This window comes from Coregonus clupeaformis, unplaced genomic scaffold (genome assembly GCF_020615455.1).
Source record: "Coregonus clupeaformis isolate EN_2021a unplaced genomic scaffold, ASM2061545v1 scaf0643, whole genome shotgun sequence".
Classification (NCBI taxonomy): domain Eukaryota; kingdom Metazoa; phylum Chordata; class Actinopteri; order Salmoniformes; family Salmonidae; genus Coregonus; species Coregonus clupeaformis.
In genome coordinates this window covers 139,411-161,043 of record NW_025534098.1, presented here as the reverse complement: position 1 = coordinate 161,043, position 21,633 = coordinate 139,411, and the positions used below count along the sequence as shown (strand labels likewise).

Here is a 21,633-nt window from a genome sequence, read left to right as displayed (position 1 = left end):
GATTGATTGCTTCTGTGGACCGGTGTCTTTTATACAGGTAACACGCTGAGATTAGGAGCATTCCCTTTATGAGTGTGCTCCTAATCTCAGCTCGTTACCTGTATAAAAGACACCTGGGAGCCAGACATCTTTCTGATTGAGAGGGGGTCAAATACTTATTTCCCTCATTAAAATGCTAATCAATTTATAACATTTTGGACATGCGTTTTTTTCTGGAAGTTTTTGCTGTTATTCTGTCTTTCACTGTTCAAATAAACCTACCATTCAAATGATAGACTGATCATTTCTTTGTCAGTGGGCAAACGTACAGAATCAGCAGGGGATCAAATACTTTTTTCCCCTCACTGTATGTCATGCCAAGAAGAATGGCAGAAGCCTTTGCAAAACTCAGACCGGTGATCACTTAAGGATGACGCCTACCTCCTCTGGACCATCACTCGCCACGGCACCCTCCTTGTTGATCGCATAGATTTGCTTTACATGTTGCGCAAGGTCTTGCAGGAAATGACCCCCCTCAGCTTCCTGTAAAATAAATAACACACAAATACAGACATTCTGTCAATGTGGGGAACACATTTTATTCCACCTGGATTACGACATGCCCTTATTTGTTATCAGATTGCAGTGAACATTCTCTCCCTCTCTCTCACACACACACACACACACACACGTGATCGAATATTCATGGATGAAAATACTTTATTGCCCCCACACGGTAGTCTTTAATGAGGCCACCTCCAGTAAAGCTGAACAATAATTCCTCACTGAACTCACATCATGACCCTGATATAGAATAAAATCACTGATCTCATTGGATTCAATCTGTGCATGTGAAATCTATGAAATCACCGACCCAAGTATCCTATATTAGCAAAAGGTGTACAATAGCACAGCGGGGCCCGTGGCTTAAATTGCAGCACCGAACATCAGCCAGCTAAATACAAAACAGTGCATTTTTCCTGAGGATACTTTACCATCCAGCATGACCCGTAATCTGTCTGAAAGTACTCCTCCCTTGGAATGGAATAAGGACAGCAGCTTAGGGGTGTCCTGCATAAACCTTGCCTCAAGATGCTTTGCGGTGAGCCTGTGGAATTGTTCATTGATCTGAAAGACAAATACTGAAATATCATCAAGCAAGGCTCATAACAAAGAGGTTTGTCATAGTGAAGACATCATTTGGCATTTTCTTTTTTTGCCTGCCGACTCACCTGAGAGGCTTCTAAACAGAGCAGGCTATCTGTCTTTCATGTCTTCAACACTGGGACACTGGTTGATCACTTCCTGTCTTTTGGCGTGCAAATGTCTTGGTCATATTTCCTGAAATCACCCTTGTGTGGTCCTTCTTTGCATGTTACTAATTCTATTCTCTGAGCGGCCACATCTGTTAAAAGAAGAATCTAGACGACTAAACATAACCATTAACCCATTTTATCAAGACCCTGCAACTACAACAAGTGGCTACGAATTGTGACAAAATTGATTATTTCCATAGCCATTACAGGAGCTAGCTTTTAGCTAACGTACGTTAGCAATCAAGGGCTGACACACGATTGATACGCTACTAGCTAGTTCGCGCTAATACACATGGGCAGACAAACCTAAATTAGCTAACGTTAGCTTAGCTTAGAAAGTAACCTAGCTAGCACAAGCGCCCTTATGTTAGCTAGCTACCTACTAGCTAAAGGTAGTATGACACAAAAAAGAGGACGAGGAAACGTAGCGTGGGACGCCGTATTCTCGGCATATTCAACAGCGTTTAAATAATGCATTACCTTCAACAGTGTTATCTTGTGATCAAGCCATCAATGTTAGGTGATTTTTGGTGGTGTCAAAATGTTAGCTAACGGGTTAGCAATTAGCAAGTTTGACATTTCAGTGGAAATACTATTTTCAGCTTTTTGATGAGCTGTAGTCAAAGGTGATTTTGGATTATTATATATGATTATTATTACGATATGTTATTATATTATTATTTTCAAGGCTATAGGGTGCTGTAACAGGCCCTCTGTGATTTGTTGTTGTACTGTACATTTCAAGTATCTGCACTCTAGCTTAATTCGCCTAACCCGCTAGGGAAAAGTCACTTCCGGTCGTAGCTGTATCCCACCTAGTCAAAACCTTGTTAGTCCTTATCCTAAAAGGCACCCACTGTTCCTCGATATACTCCACCGAGGGCCGGCAGCCAGTAAGTACAGGTAAGTGACAATTATGGCAACAATAAGTTGTCCTATGAAAGCTAGTCACATCTGAGATGTTAAACTGCCCTGAATGATAAAGTGGCAGTCTGTGCTCTTGGGCCCTTATGGCATCAGTGCCCCCCTCCAATTTGTCCCTTTTGAAATGAACAGTTGAGATGGGCCCTCTTTCTGTGGCCGTCCTTTGACGCCTCATCTGAGGCTATCCTGCGGGAATACAAATGATCATCATCATAACAATAATCCCCATTATAAGAAGCTTTATTATTGGTTTGCAAAGAAAGGTACCATACAATATTGGCACATCACTATCACCTCTGTATGGGTAGGAAATCAATCCCTTCATTGTGTGTGTGTGTGTGTGTGTGTGTGTAAAGGTACGCCACTCTCGGCCTCACCGTTTATGCATACGGTCGTCTTTATGCAACAAAATAGAAGACATTCCCAAATGTGCTTACATCATAGCGTAATGTCAGGGAGTCACACAAACAGTGTGTGCTGTTTGGCTGCAACACACATTAGGCATAAGGATGATGACAACTATTTTCTAAATGCTCCAGCTTGCAGAGGGATCACCACCCCTCCCATCCGCACCCCAGGTCCTCTTGGCCCCCTTACTGTCAGGCCGAGTGGTGTCTAGGGAAGAAAGAAGAAGAGTGATGTTTATTAATGACAGTCAATACGACACGTCCTTCCATAGCTAAACAGACTGATCCTACTAGTTCAGTGTTTCCCAACTCCAGCGGTAGAGTAGCCTACCCCCAAAAGGACCCATTTTTCTTGTAGGCCTGGACAGCCACAGCTGATTGAACAACCTGTCACCTAAATAATAGAATCAGGTGCAACAACAACAACAACAATATGAGGAGAGGGACACAGTGTACTAGCTGATCTCCCAGTTGTCACAGTTTGGCCTTGTGTTCCACATAGCCTATATCAGTATTTGAGTATGTTTCCCGCGCACGTTAGTTGCTTTCACGTCATCTTTGAAATCGCTCCTCCCTAGTCCCCTAGAACGAGCGCCCTCCCCTTTGCAACGCCTCCGAACATATAACAGAGGCGCGCTTTCTGTGCCGCCGGCCTCAATCAGGTCGACCAAACGCAGATAATAGCGCACCGCGCACCGGCGCTGAAGTCATTCATTCACTTGAACTCAACTAGCGAACACACCATGTACGGAAGAGGCAAAGGCGGCAAGGGACTCGGAAAAGGAGGCGCCAAGCGTCACCGCAAAGTTCTCCGCGATAACATCCAGGGAATCACCAAACCCACTATCCGCCGTCTGGCTCGCCGCGGCGGCGTGAAGCGTATTTCCGGTCTGATCTACGAGGAGACCCGCGGTGTCCTGAAGGTGTTCCTGGAGAACGTGATCCGTGACGCAGTCACCTACACCGAGCACGCCAAGAGGAAGACCGTTACTGCCATGGACGTGGTCTACGCTCTGAAACGTCAGGGACGCACCCTGTACGGTTTCGGCGGTTAAACCCACTCTCTTCGGAACCTCAACACCCCGACTCGAACCCAAAGGCTCTTTTAAGAGCCACCCACATCCGCTTCAAATGGGCCCATTCCATATAGTGTTATATATATATATATTTTTTTTTTTAGTATGCTATTTAGTAAGAAAGTATGAGCCACTTCGAGTGGACAGGGAGTATTAATTAGAGGATTCTATTGTCCCGTCCAGTTTTAGCGCACAGAGGGAGGCCTATATCTGACAGTGGCAAAGTGTAAGAACGTTATTATTTTGGGTCAAGCAATAGTGGAATTTGGACAACATAAAGCCACCACGAGTCGGTAGACGTGGCTCGAAAAGAGGGGGACAGCGCGCACACACACACACAGTCCAAAATGGGAGCCCTATGTCTGACGGTGCCAAAGTGGGCAATTCTATCACCAGCATTATTTGGCACAACAATCGTGCCATTTGGACACCTATTAAAGCCCCCATTTTGAAACACACAATTCCCCATCGGTCACAGAGCATAGGCTATAGAGAGGAGGGAAGGAGGGAGGGAGCAAGCAGGGGAGTGTCTACGGCCGCTGACTTTGCTTAGCTTCCTCTTCATAAGACGGGTAAGCGCCCTTCACCCCCTCATTCGTTTCTGAGAAGCAACGAGACATCATCATGCCCGAGCCAGCAAAGTCAGCACCCAAGAAGGGCTCCAAGAAAGCCGTCACCAAGACCACAGGGAAGGGCGGCAAGAAGCGCAGAAAGTCCAGGAAGGAGAGTTACGCCATCTACGTGTACAAAGTCCTGAAGCAGGTCCACTCCGACACCGGCATCTCCTCCAAGGTCATGGGAATCATGAACTCCTTCGTGAACGACATCTTCGAGCGTATCGCCGGAGAGTCCTCTCGCCTGGCCCACTACAACAAGCATTCTACCATCACCTCCAGGGAGATCCAGACCGCAGTGCGCCTGCTGCTCCCCGGTGAACTAGCCAAACACGCCGTGTCCGAGGGCACCAAGGCCGTAACCAAGTACACCAGCTCCAAGTAAACAGCGCATTTGGACTGCTCTACTAACCCAAAGGCTCTTTTAAGAGCCACCCACTCTGTCAGTAAAAAAAGCAATTCCATCGCCACCGAATGAATGCGTAGGTAGGCTGCGTTACATTGTACGACCGCGGTTACATTGTATCATTGTTTAATGGGCGGCGTGCGCCGGCTCGGAGAGCGGCTACATTGTATCATTTCCCCTGCCCGTTCCAGCGTAGGGGTTTAGCACGCCTTTTTTGGTGTCTTTGCGCGCTGAATAGTAACCCATGTTTGTCGGGCTCCATTCCAGGTGAAGGCAATGTAAAATGGCACCATTTGACAAAGGGTGTAAATAAATAAATCAAAAAGGCAGTCTGTTGGGTTTGATTGGAAAGAAATGCCTTTTGTCGTCTAATGAGCGGATAGTCATTTTGAGTTGACTTCCTGAATCGGTAGGACACGGATGGAGTGAATGGATGCTCCATCATTGGACTATACCCTAATGATGTGAACGAGAATGATAATGGCAAGAATAAAAAGGTGGTGAATAATATGAATGAATGTATATAATTATATATATATATATATATATATATATGAACGTAGCCCTTTTGGCCTACGGGTCATTTCCGGTCAAGGTCGCATCATCCATATAGTCCCCTGTAGCTCAGTTGGTAGAGCACAGCGCTTGCAACACCAGGGTTGCGGGTTCGTTTCCCACGGGGGGCCAGTATGAAAATGTACGCACTCACTTAACTGTAAGTGGCTCTGGATAAGAGCGTCTGCTACATGACTCAAAATGTCCATGTGAAGTGTAGTACATTTGAGTCACGTAGTGTATTTTCCTTCCTACTACACTCACGAGGCAACAGGATAAAAGGCAGTGGCTTCCACGTGACAAAGTGGGGATATGAATGTGTCTGTAGGCCAAGTCACAGTATAACACAGTGAAGGAGTGAGTGAGTGAGTGTGATAGTCGTTGGAGCAGTAGTGGATTCCAATGACTACCTTGGGGATAGCCTATACAACAGGGAAAAGAAAAGAGGCCGCAATCAGCCTTCTGACCCACATGCACCTGCTGGGATTCTGAGAGAGAGAGACAGAAAGAGAGAGACAGAGAGAGACTGAGAGAGAAAGAGAGAGAGAGACAGAGATAGAGAGAGAGAGAGACAGAGAGAGACAGAGAGAGAGAGACAGAGAGAGAGAGAGACAGAGAAAGAGAGAGACTGAGATAGAGAGAGAGACTCCCTCTATCTAGGCCTATATCAACGCGCCATAGCCCATGGGGCGCCACCAAGACCCACAGACACAAAGACCGAGCCGAGTCACGCTGCGGAGTCAAGCAGGTGAACAATATATTAGTAGAGACAGCCAACCTACCTACCTACCTACCTACCAGAAGGGAGGGGAAGACAACACACAATCTCACTGTGTAGAAATAGTAGGCTACAAATACAACAACAACACACACACTGCCAGTGCACAAAAAGTACTAATACACACACAGTGCAAGTAAGCATGTCGTAGGACAGTTTATACCATGTGGATCCTGTACATACGACGAATACAACTTGAAACTTGAAGTACAACACTAGTCTCAGCCAGGCCTCACGGGTGCATGTGTTTTAAGGTCCCCAAAAGAGCACTTCTTTAAAACACACTGGACCACATCAGGGGACCCCAAACCATTTGATTCCCTTGCCAGACATCTCGGCTCACTTCACAACAAGTGCTGCTCGCAATCGGATGCACTTTTAGCCCATTTAGGAGACAAATAGCACAGGAAAACCAGTGCGCACCGCTCCACCCGACAGTCCAACGGTGAGGTTTTGAGCGAGTCGCAACAAAATGCACGGCCCTTCCGCGGCCCACATGACTTTATTCTGAACGGAGTCTGCTCGCTGGGCCGTTCGCTTTTGGACCAAAAACACGGCTCCGTCGGTGACTTTTGGCCCGATATAGGCGACCAGAAAACACAAGTGAAAGAGCATTTGGCCAGCCCAGAGAAGCCGAGCTGGGTGGCTTGAGTCTACATGGTTCTCATGTCGCGTTTAAGGCCAGCCCCCTGCTCGGTGTGGAGCTTCAATAGCGCAGAGCAGCGTCTACAGCAAACTACTCCTCGCAGACCGCGTGTGTGTGTGTGTGTGTGTGTGTGTACCGGACCAAACGACAGACAGACATGGCAGAAGTCGCACCAGCACCCGCCGCCGCCGCGCCGGCCAAGGTACCCAAGAAGAAGGCAGCAGCCAAGCCCAAGAAAGCGGGACCCAGCGTAGGCGAGCTCATCGTCAAGGCTGTGACCGCTTCCAAGGAGAGGAGCGGCGTGTCCCTGGCCGCGCTCAAGAAGACGCTGGCGGCAGGCGGCTACGACGTGGAGAAGAACAACTCCCGCGTCAAGATCGCAGTCAAGAGCCTCGTCACCAAGGGCACCCTGGTCCAGACCAAGGGCACCGGTGCATCCGGCTCCTTCAAGCTCAACAAGAAAGCCATCGAGGCGAAGAAGCCCGCCAAGAAAGCCGCAGTCCCCAAAGTAAAGAAGTTGGCCGCCAAGAAGCCCGCCGCGGCGAAGAAGCCCAAGAAGGTAGCAGCCAAGAAAGCCGTCGCCGCAAAGAAGTCCCCCAAGAAGGCCAAGAAGCCCGCTACACCCAAAAAGGCCGCCAAGAGCCCCAAGAAGGTGAAGAAGCCCGCCGCAGCGGCCAAGAAGGCAGCCAAGAGTCCCAAGAAGGCTACAAAGGCAGCCAAGCCCAAAGCCGCCAAGCCCAAGGCAGCCAAGGCCAAGAAGGCAGCCCCCAAGAAGAAGTAAACCTATTACAAACAGTGTTCTACTCGACACATGTTGTACCACAAAAGGCTCTTTTAAGAGCCACCCACCTCTTTCCATAGAAAGCGCATTGATTTCCATGTACTAAGAGTCGTGAAAAAGAAATTACGCACACTAGGCTACTTTTATGCACACAACATTGTCCCACTCTGGGTGTGTGCGAAGGGAGAGGCATATAATAGAGGGCCAAAATGGCTTAGAAATTCGACCTCACGAGTGCACCCTCACCAGCCATTTTTATATATGAGCCACTGGGCTATTCCCGTTCAGAGGCAGGCTGCTGTGATGTGTTACAAGTGCCATGTAATAACAATAACAATACTATAGTGGCTTCGAATTCAAACTCACGAGTGCACCCTCAACAGCCATTTTTATATATGAGCCACTGGGCTATTCCCGTTCAGAGGCAGGCTGCTGTGATGTGTTACAAGTGCCATGTAATAACAATAACAATACTATAGTGGCTTCGATTTCAAACTCAAGAGTGCACCCTCACCAGCTGTTTGTTTCCCATTTGGAGAGAAATAATGTGAGGATTTCATTTGTGACATTTTAGCGCTCACGCGAAATGACACAGTAACAAAGTCGGAGGGAAACAAAGTAGCCTCTCACTCGCTGCCTGTGGGTGGGAACCGGCTTAGGGCTGTCTGTCTGTCCATCTGTCTGTCCCTCGCTCCAATTGGATAAGGCCACACCGTCCCGGTGGCCAATCGTTGCCTCTTGTGGCGAGGTATAAGTACGGCTCTCGGAGTGGCGAGCGGCTCATTCAGACTTTCTGTGACTTTCTCAAGCTACCAATATGAGCGGAAGAGGCAAAACCGGAGGCAAGGCCAGGGCGAAGGCAAAGACCCGTTCATCCCGTGCCGGCCTCCAGTTCCCCGTGGGCCGTGTGCACAGGCTGCTGCGCAAAGGCAACTACGCCGAGCGTGTGGGCGCTGGCGCACCAGTCTACCTGGCCGCCGTGCTCGAGTACCTGACTGCTGAGATCCTGGAGTTGGCCGGCAACGCTGCCCGTGACAACAAGAAGACTCGTATCATCCCCCGTCACCTGCAGCTGGCCGTCCATAACGACGAGGAGCTGAACAAACTGCTCGGCGGTGTGACCATCGCTCAGGGTGGTGTGCTGCCCAACATCCAGGCAGTGCTACTCCCCAAGAAGACCGAGAAGGCAGTCAAAGCCAAGTAAAATCGCTACTGCGACTTCAACTTGACTACTCAACCCCCAAAGGCTCTTTTAAGAGCCAACCACCTAGCTCTCCAAAAGCGCAAAGTACCTTTCTATGACCGCAATACATTGAGTGGGTGTATACACAACTATTTCGACATTCTGTGCCCACATGAGGCCTTGCATGAACAACAACACCTACTAGGCCTTGTTTGCCATAGCAGGCTAGCATTAGATTACACGTGCCTATAAGATGTCACTCTTGACTTTGGCGACTATTATTGCGCGTAAAGGGCCGGCGGCGTCCTATTGCGCATAAAGGGCCGGCGGCGTCCTATTGCGCGTAAAGGGCCGGCGGCGTCCTATTGCGCGCGCACCGGGAGTTTGAATTTTGGAGAGGCCGGGCCTCCCGTCCAATGGCCAACGGAGGAGGCCTGCGCAAAGGGCCAATCGGGGTGGTGGGGAGATGGTGTCCAATCAGCAGGCGCCACTGCCGGCTTTATAAACTTCACATAGGCATTTCGAGGCTATACTCCCGACTGTCAGAGCAGCGCCATGGCCAGAACCAAGCAAACCGCTCGCAAATCCACCGGTGGCAAAGCCCCCAGGAAGCAGCTCGCCACTAAGGCTGCTCGCAAGAGCGCCCCGGCCACCGGCGGTGTGAAGAAGCCTCACCGTTACAGGCCCGGCACCGTGGCTCTGAGAGAGATCCGTCGTTACCAGAAGTCCACTGAACTGTTCATCCGCAAGCTGCCCTTACAGCGCCTGGTGAGAGAAATCGCCCAGGACTTCAAGACCGACCTGCGCTTCCAGAGCTGGTCGGCCTGTTCGAGGACACCAACCTGTGCGCCATCCACGCCAAGCGGGTGACCATCATGCCCAAGGACATCCAGCTGGCCCGCCGTATTCGCGGAGAGTGCGCATAAATGAGGATGACCTGAACTCGAAAATCCCCCAAAGGCTCTTTTAAGAGCCACCTCCATATTTCCATCAAAAAGGCACAATTGTTCCATGTATACACGCACCTCTACATTAGCCACCATGTATGTTGTTCACTAACACGTCTAAAAGCTACGTATTGCACCTTTTAGTTGCCTGAAGTCTAGCTTCAATGTTTGTGTGTGTGTGTGTATATACTCTGGCATCATACATTGTAAAATGCTTTACAAAGGAGGGGGAAAAGAAACAAGTGATAATATAGGCCGAATAGTAACAAGAATTGTGTTCAGATTAATAATTGACACTATTAGTTGTGTGTAATAATAGCCTTGCATGCAGTCCAGAAAAAACATTGCATGCCAACTTACTTTGAAAGTCCCATGTTGCAGTGCTGCTGAGAGACTCATGCAGAGGCCAAAACTTTACAGTGGAGCACGGAGGCCATCTTGTGGTTAAATGTGGGTACTGCACATCATGGTGATTCCCTTTCAGTATTTGCTCTTTAGGCCAGCGTTTCCCAAACGCGGTCCTGGGGTCCCCAAGGGGTGCGCGTTTTGCCTTTTGCCCTAGCACTCCACAGCTGATTCTAATACTCCAGCTTGATGATGATGAGTTGATTATTTGAAGCAGCTGTGTAGTGCTAGGGCAAAAACTCCCAAAACGTGCCCCGAGTTTGGGAAACCCTGCTTTAGGCTAATACTAGCCTATTAGGATGACTTGGTTCGATCGCTTTAATGGCAACTGCTGAACTCTGGTTTTCACTAATTACTTGTCCCAGGTCACCATTATGAATCCAATAGCAAAACAAATGTTTCAAAATTGCTCAATAGTGAAAGAAGGGCAGGAAACGATGGGTTCTCAGCAATATTTATAGAATATTTCACCAACAACCAATCACTATTCAAGCATAGACATTAGGATCATCAACAAATATTCCTAAGTCATACTACAAAAGGGTTGTAACGAAATGGATTTGTCTGTTCAATGCAAGTTCAACGTCAAAGAAAAAGTGCATCACCACAACAAACGTGTCTTTAGATACACTGTAAAAAATGACTTTGTGGAATGTACTCAAGCTATTACAGTCAACAAAAGCACACGTCATATTATTGAGTAGATCTTTTTGCTTGTTTTTATGAGTAGATAAGCTTGAGTAAGTTGTTTAGATGTGGTCCAATACATAGAGTAAAGATGATAGAGGTAAAAAATGATTATTACGTTGATTCAACTCAAATAGACATTGTGTTATTTTACCTGAATGATTCATCCTATTATGTATTTAGACCAAGTCAGAAAAATGTTCACATTTTTACTTTGGATTCACTCAATCAGATCCCTTAAGAGAAAAGGTATCCGGACACCGGGAATCCATTTATTTAAACATCAACGGTTTGCAAAACATCTGTTATTATGAGATGAGAAATTACGGATTTGCAATCAACACTGCAGGTAAATCCTGATTGCTGCAGGTAGGCAAAACCGTAGAAATAGGAACTACAACACTAACTAGTATAGGATCTCTGTGGGCAGAACCTTTACTTACGAGAGATACAATGGAGCTTCAACCCCATAGACGTCACGGGGAACAAAATATTCTCATAGTAACCATGGATACCTACGGAAATGGAGGCTCAAATAGCTAGTGTTTGCACTGTGGGATATTTTTCAAACTACAATGCCAAAACATTGAACAACCCCAATAATCTAAACACTTTTACTCGTTTGTTCCTATAACATTTCTCTGTTCACGAGCACTGCTGATGGATGCCACCTATATTACTTTGGTCATTTTTCCTTTAACCCATTAATGTTGTAGGTGCGCCTTTTTTCAACAGTTCCCAATTGAAATCTGTACCGCACCTGCTGCTATTTCAACCTCTAAATGGCCGCCTATGAAAAGCCAAGTGACATTTACTCCTGATGTACCGACTGTACCGACTGACCTGTTGCAACCTCTACAACCACTGTGCTTATTATTTGACCCTGCTGGTCTTCTATGAACGTTTGAACATCTTGGAGAGAAATGTGTCCTTAATGGCCACGTACTGTTGTAATCTCCACCCGGCACAGGCAGAAGGGCACTGGGCACCCCTCAGAGCCTGGTTGTTCTCTAGGTTTGTGCCTTTCTAGGGAGTTTTTCCTAGCCACCGCGTTTCTACATCTGCATCGCTTGCCGTTTGGGGTTTTAGGCTGGGTTTCTGCATAGCACTTTGTGACATCTGTTGATGTAAAAAGGGCTTTATAGATCCACTTCATTGATTGATTGATTGATGGTAGAATTGTAAAAATACCAGTGGTAAAAGGTGTGTACCTTGATGAAACCTCAAAATGGTACGTACAACGGATTAAAAAATGGACATTTCAAACCGCAACTGTATGGGAACAAAATGGACATTACATTTTACAATGACATCCTTCATTAAAAACACCTATTTGGTATCTCTTGTATACAAAAACACAATGGAAAATACTGTGGCAGTGACCCTTTAAAACACACCTTGCAGAATAAACGTGTCTTCCTTACCCTCTAACCTCTTTAGCCTAGATGACCGCCACGGGCCCATCAGGGACGGGGTCCCAGACCGCAATGTGCTCGAGCCCCGCCTCTCGGTGACCATCCCCCGGTAGGCAGAGGTTGGTCCCAGCACAGATTCTGTGCCCCAGGCGGCTTCACCAACAACAAGCGGGCCTGTGGTAGAGGACACCGTTCCTGACCTGCTACCAGAAAAAATGAAGGGAGAGAAGAGTTCCAAAAGGCACCTCAGCGTTTAACTACGAAGGTGTTACAAAGTAACCCTGACATTCAGTCTATGACAATTGTCCTCTGGCCTGGCATTCTGCTTAAGACAGTCATTTGTTCTTGAGGCCTGTCATCTTGACTGTGAGCTTTGAGCAGTCCAGCTCCACAAACACTTTCTGGAATGCCTTGAACGTGTACTCCGGCTTTTAGGGGTGGCTGAGATTCAGAGCATACAGTGAGGGGAAAAAAGTATTTGATCCCCTGCTGATTTTGTACGTTTGCCCACTGACAAAGACATGATCAGTCTATAATTGTAATGGTAGGTTTATTTGAACAGTGAGAGACAGAATAACAACAAAACAATCCAGAAAAACGCATGTCAAAAATTTTATAAATTAATTTGCATTTTAATGAGGGAAATAAGTATCTTGTCCCTGACATCCTTGGAGAGGTCTTTGGTCTTGGCCACGGCGGAGAGTATGGAATCTGATTGATTGATTGCTTCTGTGGACCGGTGTCTTTTATACATTTTTTTTTTATATACAGGTAACACGCTGAGATTAGGAGCATTCCCTTTATGAGTGTGCTCCTAATCTCAGCTCGTTACCTGTATAAAAGACACCTGGGAGCCAGACATCTTTCTGATTGAGAGGGGGTCAAATACTTATTTCCCTCATTAAAATGCTAATCAATTTATAACATTTTGGACATGCGTTTTTTTCTGGAAGTTTTTGCTGTTATTCTGTCTTTCACTGTTCAAATAAACCTACCATTCAAATTATAGACTGATCATTTCTTTGTCAGTGGGCAAACGTACAGAATCAGCAGGGGATCAAATACTTTTTTCCCCTCACTGTATGTCATGCCAAGAAGAATGGCAGAAGCCTTTGCAAAACTCAGACCGGTGATCACTTAAGGATGACGCCTACCTCCTCTGGACCATCACTCGCCACGGCACCCTCCTTGTTGATCACATAGATTTGCTTTACATGTTGCGCAAGGTCTTGCAGGAAATGACCCCCCTCAGCTTCCTGTAAAATAAATAACACACAAATACAGACATTCTGTCAATGTGGGAACACATTTTATTCCACCTGGATTACGACATGCCCTTATTTGTTATCAGATTGCAGTGAACATTCTCTCCCTCTCTCACACACACACACACACACACACACACACACACACACACACACACACACACACACACACACGTGATCGAATATTCATGGGTGAAAATGCTTTATTGCCCCCACACGGTAGTCTTTAATGAGGCCACCTCCAGTAAAGCTGAATAATAATTCCTCACTGAACTCAAATCATGACCCTGATATAGAATAAAATCACTGATCTCATTGGATTCAATCTGTGCATGTGAAATCTATGAAATCACCGACCCAAGTATCCTATATTAGCAAAAGGTGTACAATAGCACAGCGGGGCCCGTGGCTTAAATTGCAGCACCGAACATCAGCCAGCTAAATACAAAACAGTGCATTTTTCCTGAGGATACTTTACCATCCAGCATGACCCGCAATCTGTCTGAAAGTACTCCTCCCTTGGAATGGAATAAGGACAGCAGCTTAGGGGTGTCCTGTATAAACCTTGCCTCAAGATGCTTTGCGGTGAGCCTGTGGAATTGTTCATTGATCTGAAAGACAAATACTGAAATATCATCAAGCAAGGCTCATAACAAAGAGGTTTGTCATAGTGAAGACATTATTTGGCATTTTCTTTTTTTGCCTGCCGACTCACCTGAGAGGCTTCTAAACAGAGCAGGCTATCTGTCTTTCATGTCTTCAACACTGGGACACTGGTTGATCACTTCCTGTCTTTTGGCGTGCAAATGTCTTGGTCATATTTCCTGAAATCACCCTTGTGTGGTCCTTCTTTGCATGTTACTAATTCTATTCTCTGAGCGGCCACATCTGTTAAAAGAAGAATCTAGACGACTAAACATAACCATTAACCCATTTTATCAAGACCCTATACAACTACAACAAGTGGCTACGAATTGTGACAAAATTGATTATTTCCATAGCCATTACAGCAGCTAGCTTTTAGCTAACGTACGTTAGCAATCAAGGGCTGACACACGGTTGATACGCTACTAGCTAGTTCGCGCTAATACACATGGGCAGACAAACCTAAATTAGCTAACGTTAGCTTAGCTTAGAAAGTAACCTAGCTAGCACGAGCGCCCTTATGTTAGCTAGCTACCTACTAGCTAAAGGTAGTATGACACAAAAAAGAGGACGAGGAAACGTAGCGTGGGACGCCGTATTCTCGGCATATTCAACAGCGTTTAAATAATGAATTACCTTCAACAGTGTTATCTTGTGATCAAGCCATCAATGTTAGGTGATTTTTGGTGGTGTCAAAATGTTAGCTAACGGGTTAGCAATTAGCAAGTTTGACATTTCAGTGGAAATACTATTTTCAGCTTTTTGATGAGCGGTTTTGAGAAAAAAAACGTCACGTATTATCGCCATTCGGGCCCCAGTTGTTGGCCCCCTTACTTTTCAGTTCCATTACAAGATATATCCGTTCGATTTTGTTCAAGAGACACACCGCCCGCGTACCGGAAGTGTTTGACTAGTTGGCTAGGCTTCCGGTAAATAAGAATGATTTTCCTGTCCACTTTTCATTGTGTGGCCCGGTGCGCCCTCTTGAGGACGATTAAAAAATGGTCCATCACCTACATATTCAGTGTTGTAACCAAATAATGTCTCATCATTTGTTTTACAGATTCATCTTATGTTTTGAGAAAGTAGATAACAGTTGAATTCTAAAATATGAGTATTAATAATTTACATCAAATAAACCTTTATTTTCAGTTATGTGCATTGACATAAACAATGAAAACACTTGGAGTTTGTTGCAGAGATGCACTTGGAGAGTAAAGGAAGAACTACACAAGAGTGGTTCCATAAAAAAATATATATATCCTTCTCCCCCCACATCTGTTGAGATAAGTGGACTATATCGGTAGGCGAGGTGAGTAGTCATGCTGTACTTCGCTCCACAGGTAATATGACACATTACATTACAATGGAACGATTTGATTAGTGTAATGTTGGCTAGCTACATAGTTGTATTTGTATCAAAGATAAAGGTGTAGTATAGAGTAACTATCGAGGTTAGCTAGCCAGCTACACTCGCTCGCAGCGACGCCGTTTTTCAAACAAAGTCAACACCGCAGCCATTGCTAGCTAGCCAACACTACCAGCTACCAGCTAGCAGTACTGTAGCAGTACTGTAGCAACTAAATACAATATCATTTTAGCCAGCTACATTCGTTCGCAGCGACGCCGTTTTTCAAACAAAGTCATCACCGCAGCCATTGCTAGCTAGCCAACGCTACCAGCTAGCAGTACTATAGCAACTAAATACAATATCATTTTAGCCACCTACATTCGTTCGCAGCGACGCCGATTTTTTTCCCCAAACAAAGTCAACACAGCAGCCATTGCTAGCTAGCCAACACTACTAGCTAGCAGTACTGTAGCAGCTAAATACAATATCTTTGTGCTAGCTAGCCAACGCTTAATTATTGCTGCGTTATGAAAGGAACTAGACACGGACACGAATTATCTGTTTAGTGCGTTAACACACTATTGGTAGTTTGTTGTAACCAAGAATTGGTGCTAAACCGTGTGTTATTGGATGCTAGCATGCTAGTTAGCTATGGCGTCATAGTTAGCTAGCTGAATAAAGTAAGTTGAGTCTATTCCTTGAAACATTGAACCGCTGTAGTTTACAACAATTCTAATTTCTAAAGTGGAAGTTGGGAGAGTTTTATTCGGGTGTTTCAGTGAAACAATTATAGTTTCTGAGGTGGAAGTTGGGAGAGTTATATTTGGGAGTTGTGGTGAGGGAGGCCCGCTCTCTCCTTTCCCAGATGTTTAGTTCATTTCATTCCGATCTCCTCTGCATTATTGTAGCCATTTGCTACAGCCTGTCAACTATGCCTCTGCTTATCCCTGTTCTCTCCTCTCCGCACAGGCTACACAAACGCCTCACACCGCGTGGCTGCTGCCTCTCTAACCTGGTGGTCCCTGCACGCACCACACACCTGGAGTTCCAGGTCTCAGGCAGCCTCTGGAACTGCCGTTCTGCTGCCAACAAGGCTGACTTCATCCCAGCCTATGCTACCCTCCAGTCCCTCGACTTCCTGGCGCTGACGGAAACATGGATTACCACTGAAAACACTGCTACTCCTACTGCTCTCTCCTCGTCTGACCATGTGTTCTCGCATACCCCGAGAGAATCTGGTCAGAGGGGTGGTGGCACAGGAATCCTCATCTCTCCCAAGTGGACATTCTCAATTTTTCCCCTAACCCATCTGTCTATCTCCTCATTTGAATTCCATGCTGTCACAGTCACTAGCCCATTTAAGCTTAATATCCTTGTCATCTATCGCCCTCCAGGTTCCCTTGGAGAGTTCATCAATGAGCTTGACGCCTTGATAAGTTCCTTTCCTGAGGATGGCTCACCCCTCACAGTTTTGGGGGATTTCAACCTCCCTACGTCTACATTTGACTCATTTCTCTCTGCCTCCTTCTTTCCACTCCTCTCCTCTTTTGACCTCACCCTCTCACCGTCCCCCCTACTCACAAGGCAGGCAATACGCTTGACCTCATCTTTACTAGATGCTGCTCTTCTACTAATCTCACTGCAACTCCCCTCCATGTCTCCGACCACTACTTTGTATCCTTTTCTCTCTCGCTCTCCTCCAACACTACTCACTCTGCCCCTACACAGATGGTAATGCGCCGCCGCAACCTTCGCTCTCTCTCTCCCACTACTCTCTCCTCTTCCATCCTATCATCTCTTCCCTCTGCTCAATCCTTCTCCCTCCAATCTCCTGATTCTGCCTCCTCAACCCTCCTCTCCTCCCTTTCTGCATCCTTTGACTCTCTGTGTCCCCTATCCTCCCGGCCGGCTCGGTCCTCCCCTCCAGCTCCGTGGCTTGATGACTCATTGCGAGCTCATAGAACAGAGCTCCGGGCAGCGGAGTGGAAATGGAAGAAAACTGAACTCCCTGCCGACCTGGCATCTTTTCACTCCCTCCTCTCTACATTTTCTTCATCTGTTTCTGCTGCTAAGGCCACTTTCTACCACTCTAAATTCCAAGCATCTGCCTCTGACCCTAGGAAGCTCTTTGCCACATTCTCCTCCCTGCTGAATCCTCCCCCCCTCCTCTCTCTCTGTGGATGACTTCGTCAACCACTTTGAAAAAGAAGGTTGACGACATCCGATCCTCGTTTGTTAAGTCTAATGACACTGCTGGTCCTACTCACAATGCCCTACCCTATGCTTTGACTTCTTTCTCCCCTCTCTCTCCAGATAAAATCTTGCGACTTGTGACTGCAGGCCGCCCAACAACCTGCCCGCTTGACCCCATCCCCTCCTCTCTTCTCCAGACCATCTCCGGTGACCTTCTCCCCTACCTCACCTCGCTGATCAACTCATCCTTGACCGCTGGCTATGTCCCTTCCGTCTTCAAGAGAGCGAGAGTTGCACCCCTTCTCAAAAAACCAACACTCGATCCCACTGATGTCAACAACTACAGACCAGTATCCCTTCTTTCTTTTCTTTCCAAAACTATTGAGCGTGCCGTCTTTAGCCAACTCTCTTGCTATCTCTCTCAGAATGACCTTCTTGATCCAAACCAGTCAGGTTTCAGGACTGGTCATTCAACTGAGACTGCTCTTCTCTGTGTCACGGAGGCTCTCCGCACTGCTAAAGCTAACTCTCTCTCCTCTGCTCTTGTCCTTCTAGACCTGTCTGCTGCCTTTGATACTGTGAACCATCAGATCCTCCTCTCCACCCTCTCCGAGCTGGGCATCTCCGGCGCGGCTCACTCCTGGATTGCGTCCTACCTGACCGGTCACTCCTACCAAGTGGCGTGGCGAGAAGCTGTCTCCGCACCACGTGCTCTCACCACTGGTGTCCCCCAGGGCTCAGTTCTAGGCCCTCTCCTATTCTCCCTATACACCAAGTCACTTGGCTCTGTCATATCCTCACATGGCCTCTCCTATCATTGCTACGCTGACGATACACAACTAATCTTCTCCTTTCCCCCTTCTGATAACCAGGTGGCGAATCGCATCTCTGCATGTCTGGCAGACATATCAGTATGGATGACGGATCACCACCTCAAGCTGAACCTTGGCAAGACGGAGCTGCTCTTCCTCCCGGGGAAGGACTGCCCGTTCCATGATCTCGCCATCACGGTTGACAACTCCGTTGTGTCCTCCTCCCAGAGTGTGAAGAGCCTTGGCGTGACCCTGGACAACACCCTGTCGTTCTCCGCTAACATCAAGGCGGTGACCCGATCCTGCAGGTTCATGCTCTACAACATTCGGAGAGTACGACCCTGCCTTACACAGGAATCGGCACAGGTCCTAATCCAGGCACTTGTCATCTCCCGTCTGGATTACTGCAACTCGCTGTTGGCTGGGCTCCCTGCCTGTGCCATTAAACCCCTACAACTCATCCAGAATGCCGTAGCCCGTCTGGTGTTCAACCTTCCCAAGTTCTCTCACATCACCCCGCTCCTCCGCACACTCCACTGGCTTCCAGTTGAAGCTCGTATCTGTTACAAGACCATGGTGCTTGCCTATGGAGCTGTGAGGGGAACGGCACCTCTGTACCTTCAGGCTCTGATCAGTCCCTACACCCAAACGAGGGCATTGCGTTCATCCACCTCTGGCCTGCTGGCTCCCCTTCCTCTGCGGAATCATAGTTCCCGCTCAGCCCAGTCAAAACTGTTCGCTGCTCTGGCACCCCAATGGTGGAACAAGCTCCCTCACGACGCCAGGACAGCGGAGTCACTCACCACCTTCCGGAGACATTTGAAACCCCACCTCTTTAAGGAATACCTGGGATAGGATAAAGTAATCCTTCTACCCCCCCGCCCCCCCCTAAAAAAAATTAATAATAAATAAAATAAAATTGTAAAGTGGTTATCCCACTGGCTATAGGGTGAATACACCAATTTGTAAGTCACTCTGGATAAGAGCGTCTGCTAAATGACGTAAATGTAAAAGTAAATGTATATATTACATTTTAGACTTTTCTTTTTTTGTACAAATAAATAATTTCATATGAACACAAACAATTCAATCTCGACCTCCATCCCTATATTGTCACAAAAATCACAATAATATTCCAGCTACACCGCTACCTCTCGATCCCACTGCACACACCTGCAGTGGAACCAGTGCTGACAGAAGTCACAGCACAACCATGGCACCTCGGATCTACACTCCTGAGAGGAGCTTGCAGGCGGATCACGCTCCCCGCAGCGAGCACAGCAGGTGGTCTTCTTTCATACCAAATAATACAAATGGATTAATATGGTTTTACAAAATGTAGAAGTTCTTCAGCAACAATAGTAATTGATACAACTGAGAGAGAGAGAGAAAAACAGATGAAGTACCTGAGAGCGGTGCCATGGGTGGCGTGACCGACGTGACCGGTGGAGCTTTTCTCTTCCTTTTCTGTGCTGCAGTTTGAGAAAAAGTACTGTTAGACAGAGCATGTTTCATGAAAACCCTTTTCCACTTTTTTACACCAACACCTCTGGAGGAAGCCACAGAGGTTTTGGAGGAGGTGGAGATGACTTGAGGGCTGGTGCTATGCACTGTAGATATGTAAAGAGAGATTCTGTTGTTTACATTGCTGTTGTATAAAACAGATAACAAACAGTCATTTTTACGTAATTTAACACGCGTTTACCTGTGGAGGTGGCGGTATTCAAATTGCAGGGGGCCAGGGACACCAGACGAGGCCGCTACGGTGGTGTGACCAGGGGAGTCTGAGGAGGCAGTTGGTCCAGAGGAGGCCGTGTTGGTGGTGACAGACAGGGTGGGTGGTGTGCATCGCGGTGGCGGTGGACAAAACCGCCCGACGATGGCTTGGAGGAGCCGGTGTTTGTAACGGTGGGGTTGAGGGGCCGACGACGGTGTGGCCGGGAGAGTAGGCACGTGGCCTTCTGCAGCTGGGGACTCCGGCGGCTCCTACAGGTGTTGCACACCGGGAGGCACTGGCAGTGGTGATACAGCTGTCAGGAGTGGTTCCAGCAGGGGGTCCTGCAGAGGCGATGGCGCCAATGGTCTCATCCACGGCAGCCCTCTCCTGTGCCCTCTGTGTTCTGAGGGCTGCCCGACGCTCTTTCCCCTCTCCTTCTCACCCCTCTCCTGCCACCGGCGCGTGTATTCCTCACTGGCGCGTGTATTCCTACAGCTGTCAGGAGTGGTTCCAGCAGGGGGTCCTGCAGAGGCGATGGCGCCAATGGTCTCATCCACGGCAGCCCTCTCCTGTGCCCTCTGTGTTCTGAGGGCTGCCCGACGCTCTTTCCCCTCTCCTTCTCACCCCTCTCCTGCCACCGGCGCGTGTATTCCTCCCCGGTGAGGCACGTGGCGACCACAGCGACTCTTCTGTATCGGTCCAGCCGATACTTCAGGATAGTAAGGATGTGCCCCAGGTCCTTCGCTATCAGCCCACCCTCTATTAGGGGGTGCTCTTCTAGAGCTAGGCCTGGGACTGGAGCAGGGACTGGGACTGGAGATGGGGCTGAGGGTCCTCCTGCGGTCGCTGGGGAGGAGGCGCTGACGGATGGCACAGTGCTGCTGGTTCCAGGAGAGGCGGTGGTGGGACTCAGTAGGGACCGAGACAACATTAAACGGGACCCTTCAATGGCTGAAGGGTCAAGAAGGGAAGAGGGCACACTTCTTAAACCCTTCCACCACATAGCGCATGTCCTTGCATCGCTGGTACGAGTAGCGGAATATTCTGGCAAATTCTGATTTGTTTACCATGTAGGAGTGGTCAAAATGGCTAAGGTCTCCAGCTACCTCGGAGAACTCAGCCTTTAAAGGGCCAAAGTATGCCACGTCCAGCGGCTGCAGGACACGGGTGCAGTGTGGTGGAAGACAAAGAAGTATAACCCCTTCCCTTAGTGCCGCCGCGAGCACCTCCGGGTCCATGTGGCTCTTGTGCCCATCGAAGAGGAGAAGGCGCTCCTTCACTGCATGCTTAAAGAAGTGCAGAAACCACTTCCTGAACAGGTCCCTGTCAATGTAGCCACTGCTAGCCAAGGCTTGGGGGGGGGCCTCCCAGTGTGTAGTGGCCACCGGGGAAACGTCCTCCCCAGCTGCGTTGAAGCAGGCCAGCACTGTGATGTGCTCCTTGGTCCCAGGAGCCTGCTGGTACACGTGTTTTGCGCCCCGGGGAGCCAGCACTTTGTGCCTGCTCTGGTCGCTACGAAACCCAGACTCAT

The 21,633-nt window shown here is 47.8% G+C and overlaps 1 protein-coding gene and 1 long non-coding RNA gene across 3 annotated transcripts; one reads left to right on the top strand and one right to left on the bottom strand.

The window, feature by feature from the left end:
• The first annotated feature begins 6,721 nt into the window (after nucleotides 1-6,721).
• LOC121563260 (histone H1-like) lies at nucleotides 6,722-7,606 on the top strand. The gene has a single exon (XM_045216232.1). The coding sequence runs from the start codon at nucleotides 6,859-6,861 to the stop codon at nucleotides 7,480-7,482; it is 624 nt and encodes a 207-aa protein (XP_045072167.1). The 5' UTR covers nucleotides 6,722-6,858; the 3' UTR covers nucleotides 7,483-7,606.
• Nucleotides 7,607-11,965: 4,359 nt separating this feature from the next.
• Nucleotides 11,966-14,319, bottom strand: LOC121563257. Of its 2 annotated transcripts, XR_006658958.1 has the most exons (4): nucleotides 14,100-14,319; nucleotides 13,863-13,995; nucleotides 13,274-13,375; nucleotides 11,966-12,319 (listed from the first exon to the last, which is right to left on the bottom strand). It is a non-coding gene; the product is annotated as an uncharacterized LOC121563257 (long non-coding RNA). The 2 variants fall into 2 exon arrangements; XR_005999831.2 differs by lacking the exon at nucleotides 14,100-14,319 and having other exon boundaries at nucleotides 13,863-14,083.
• Nucleotides 14,320-21,633: the final 7,314 nt, after the last annotated feature.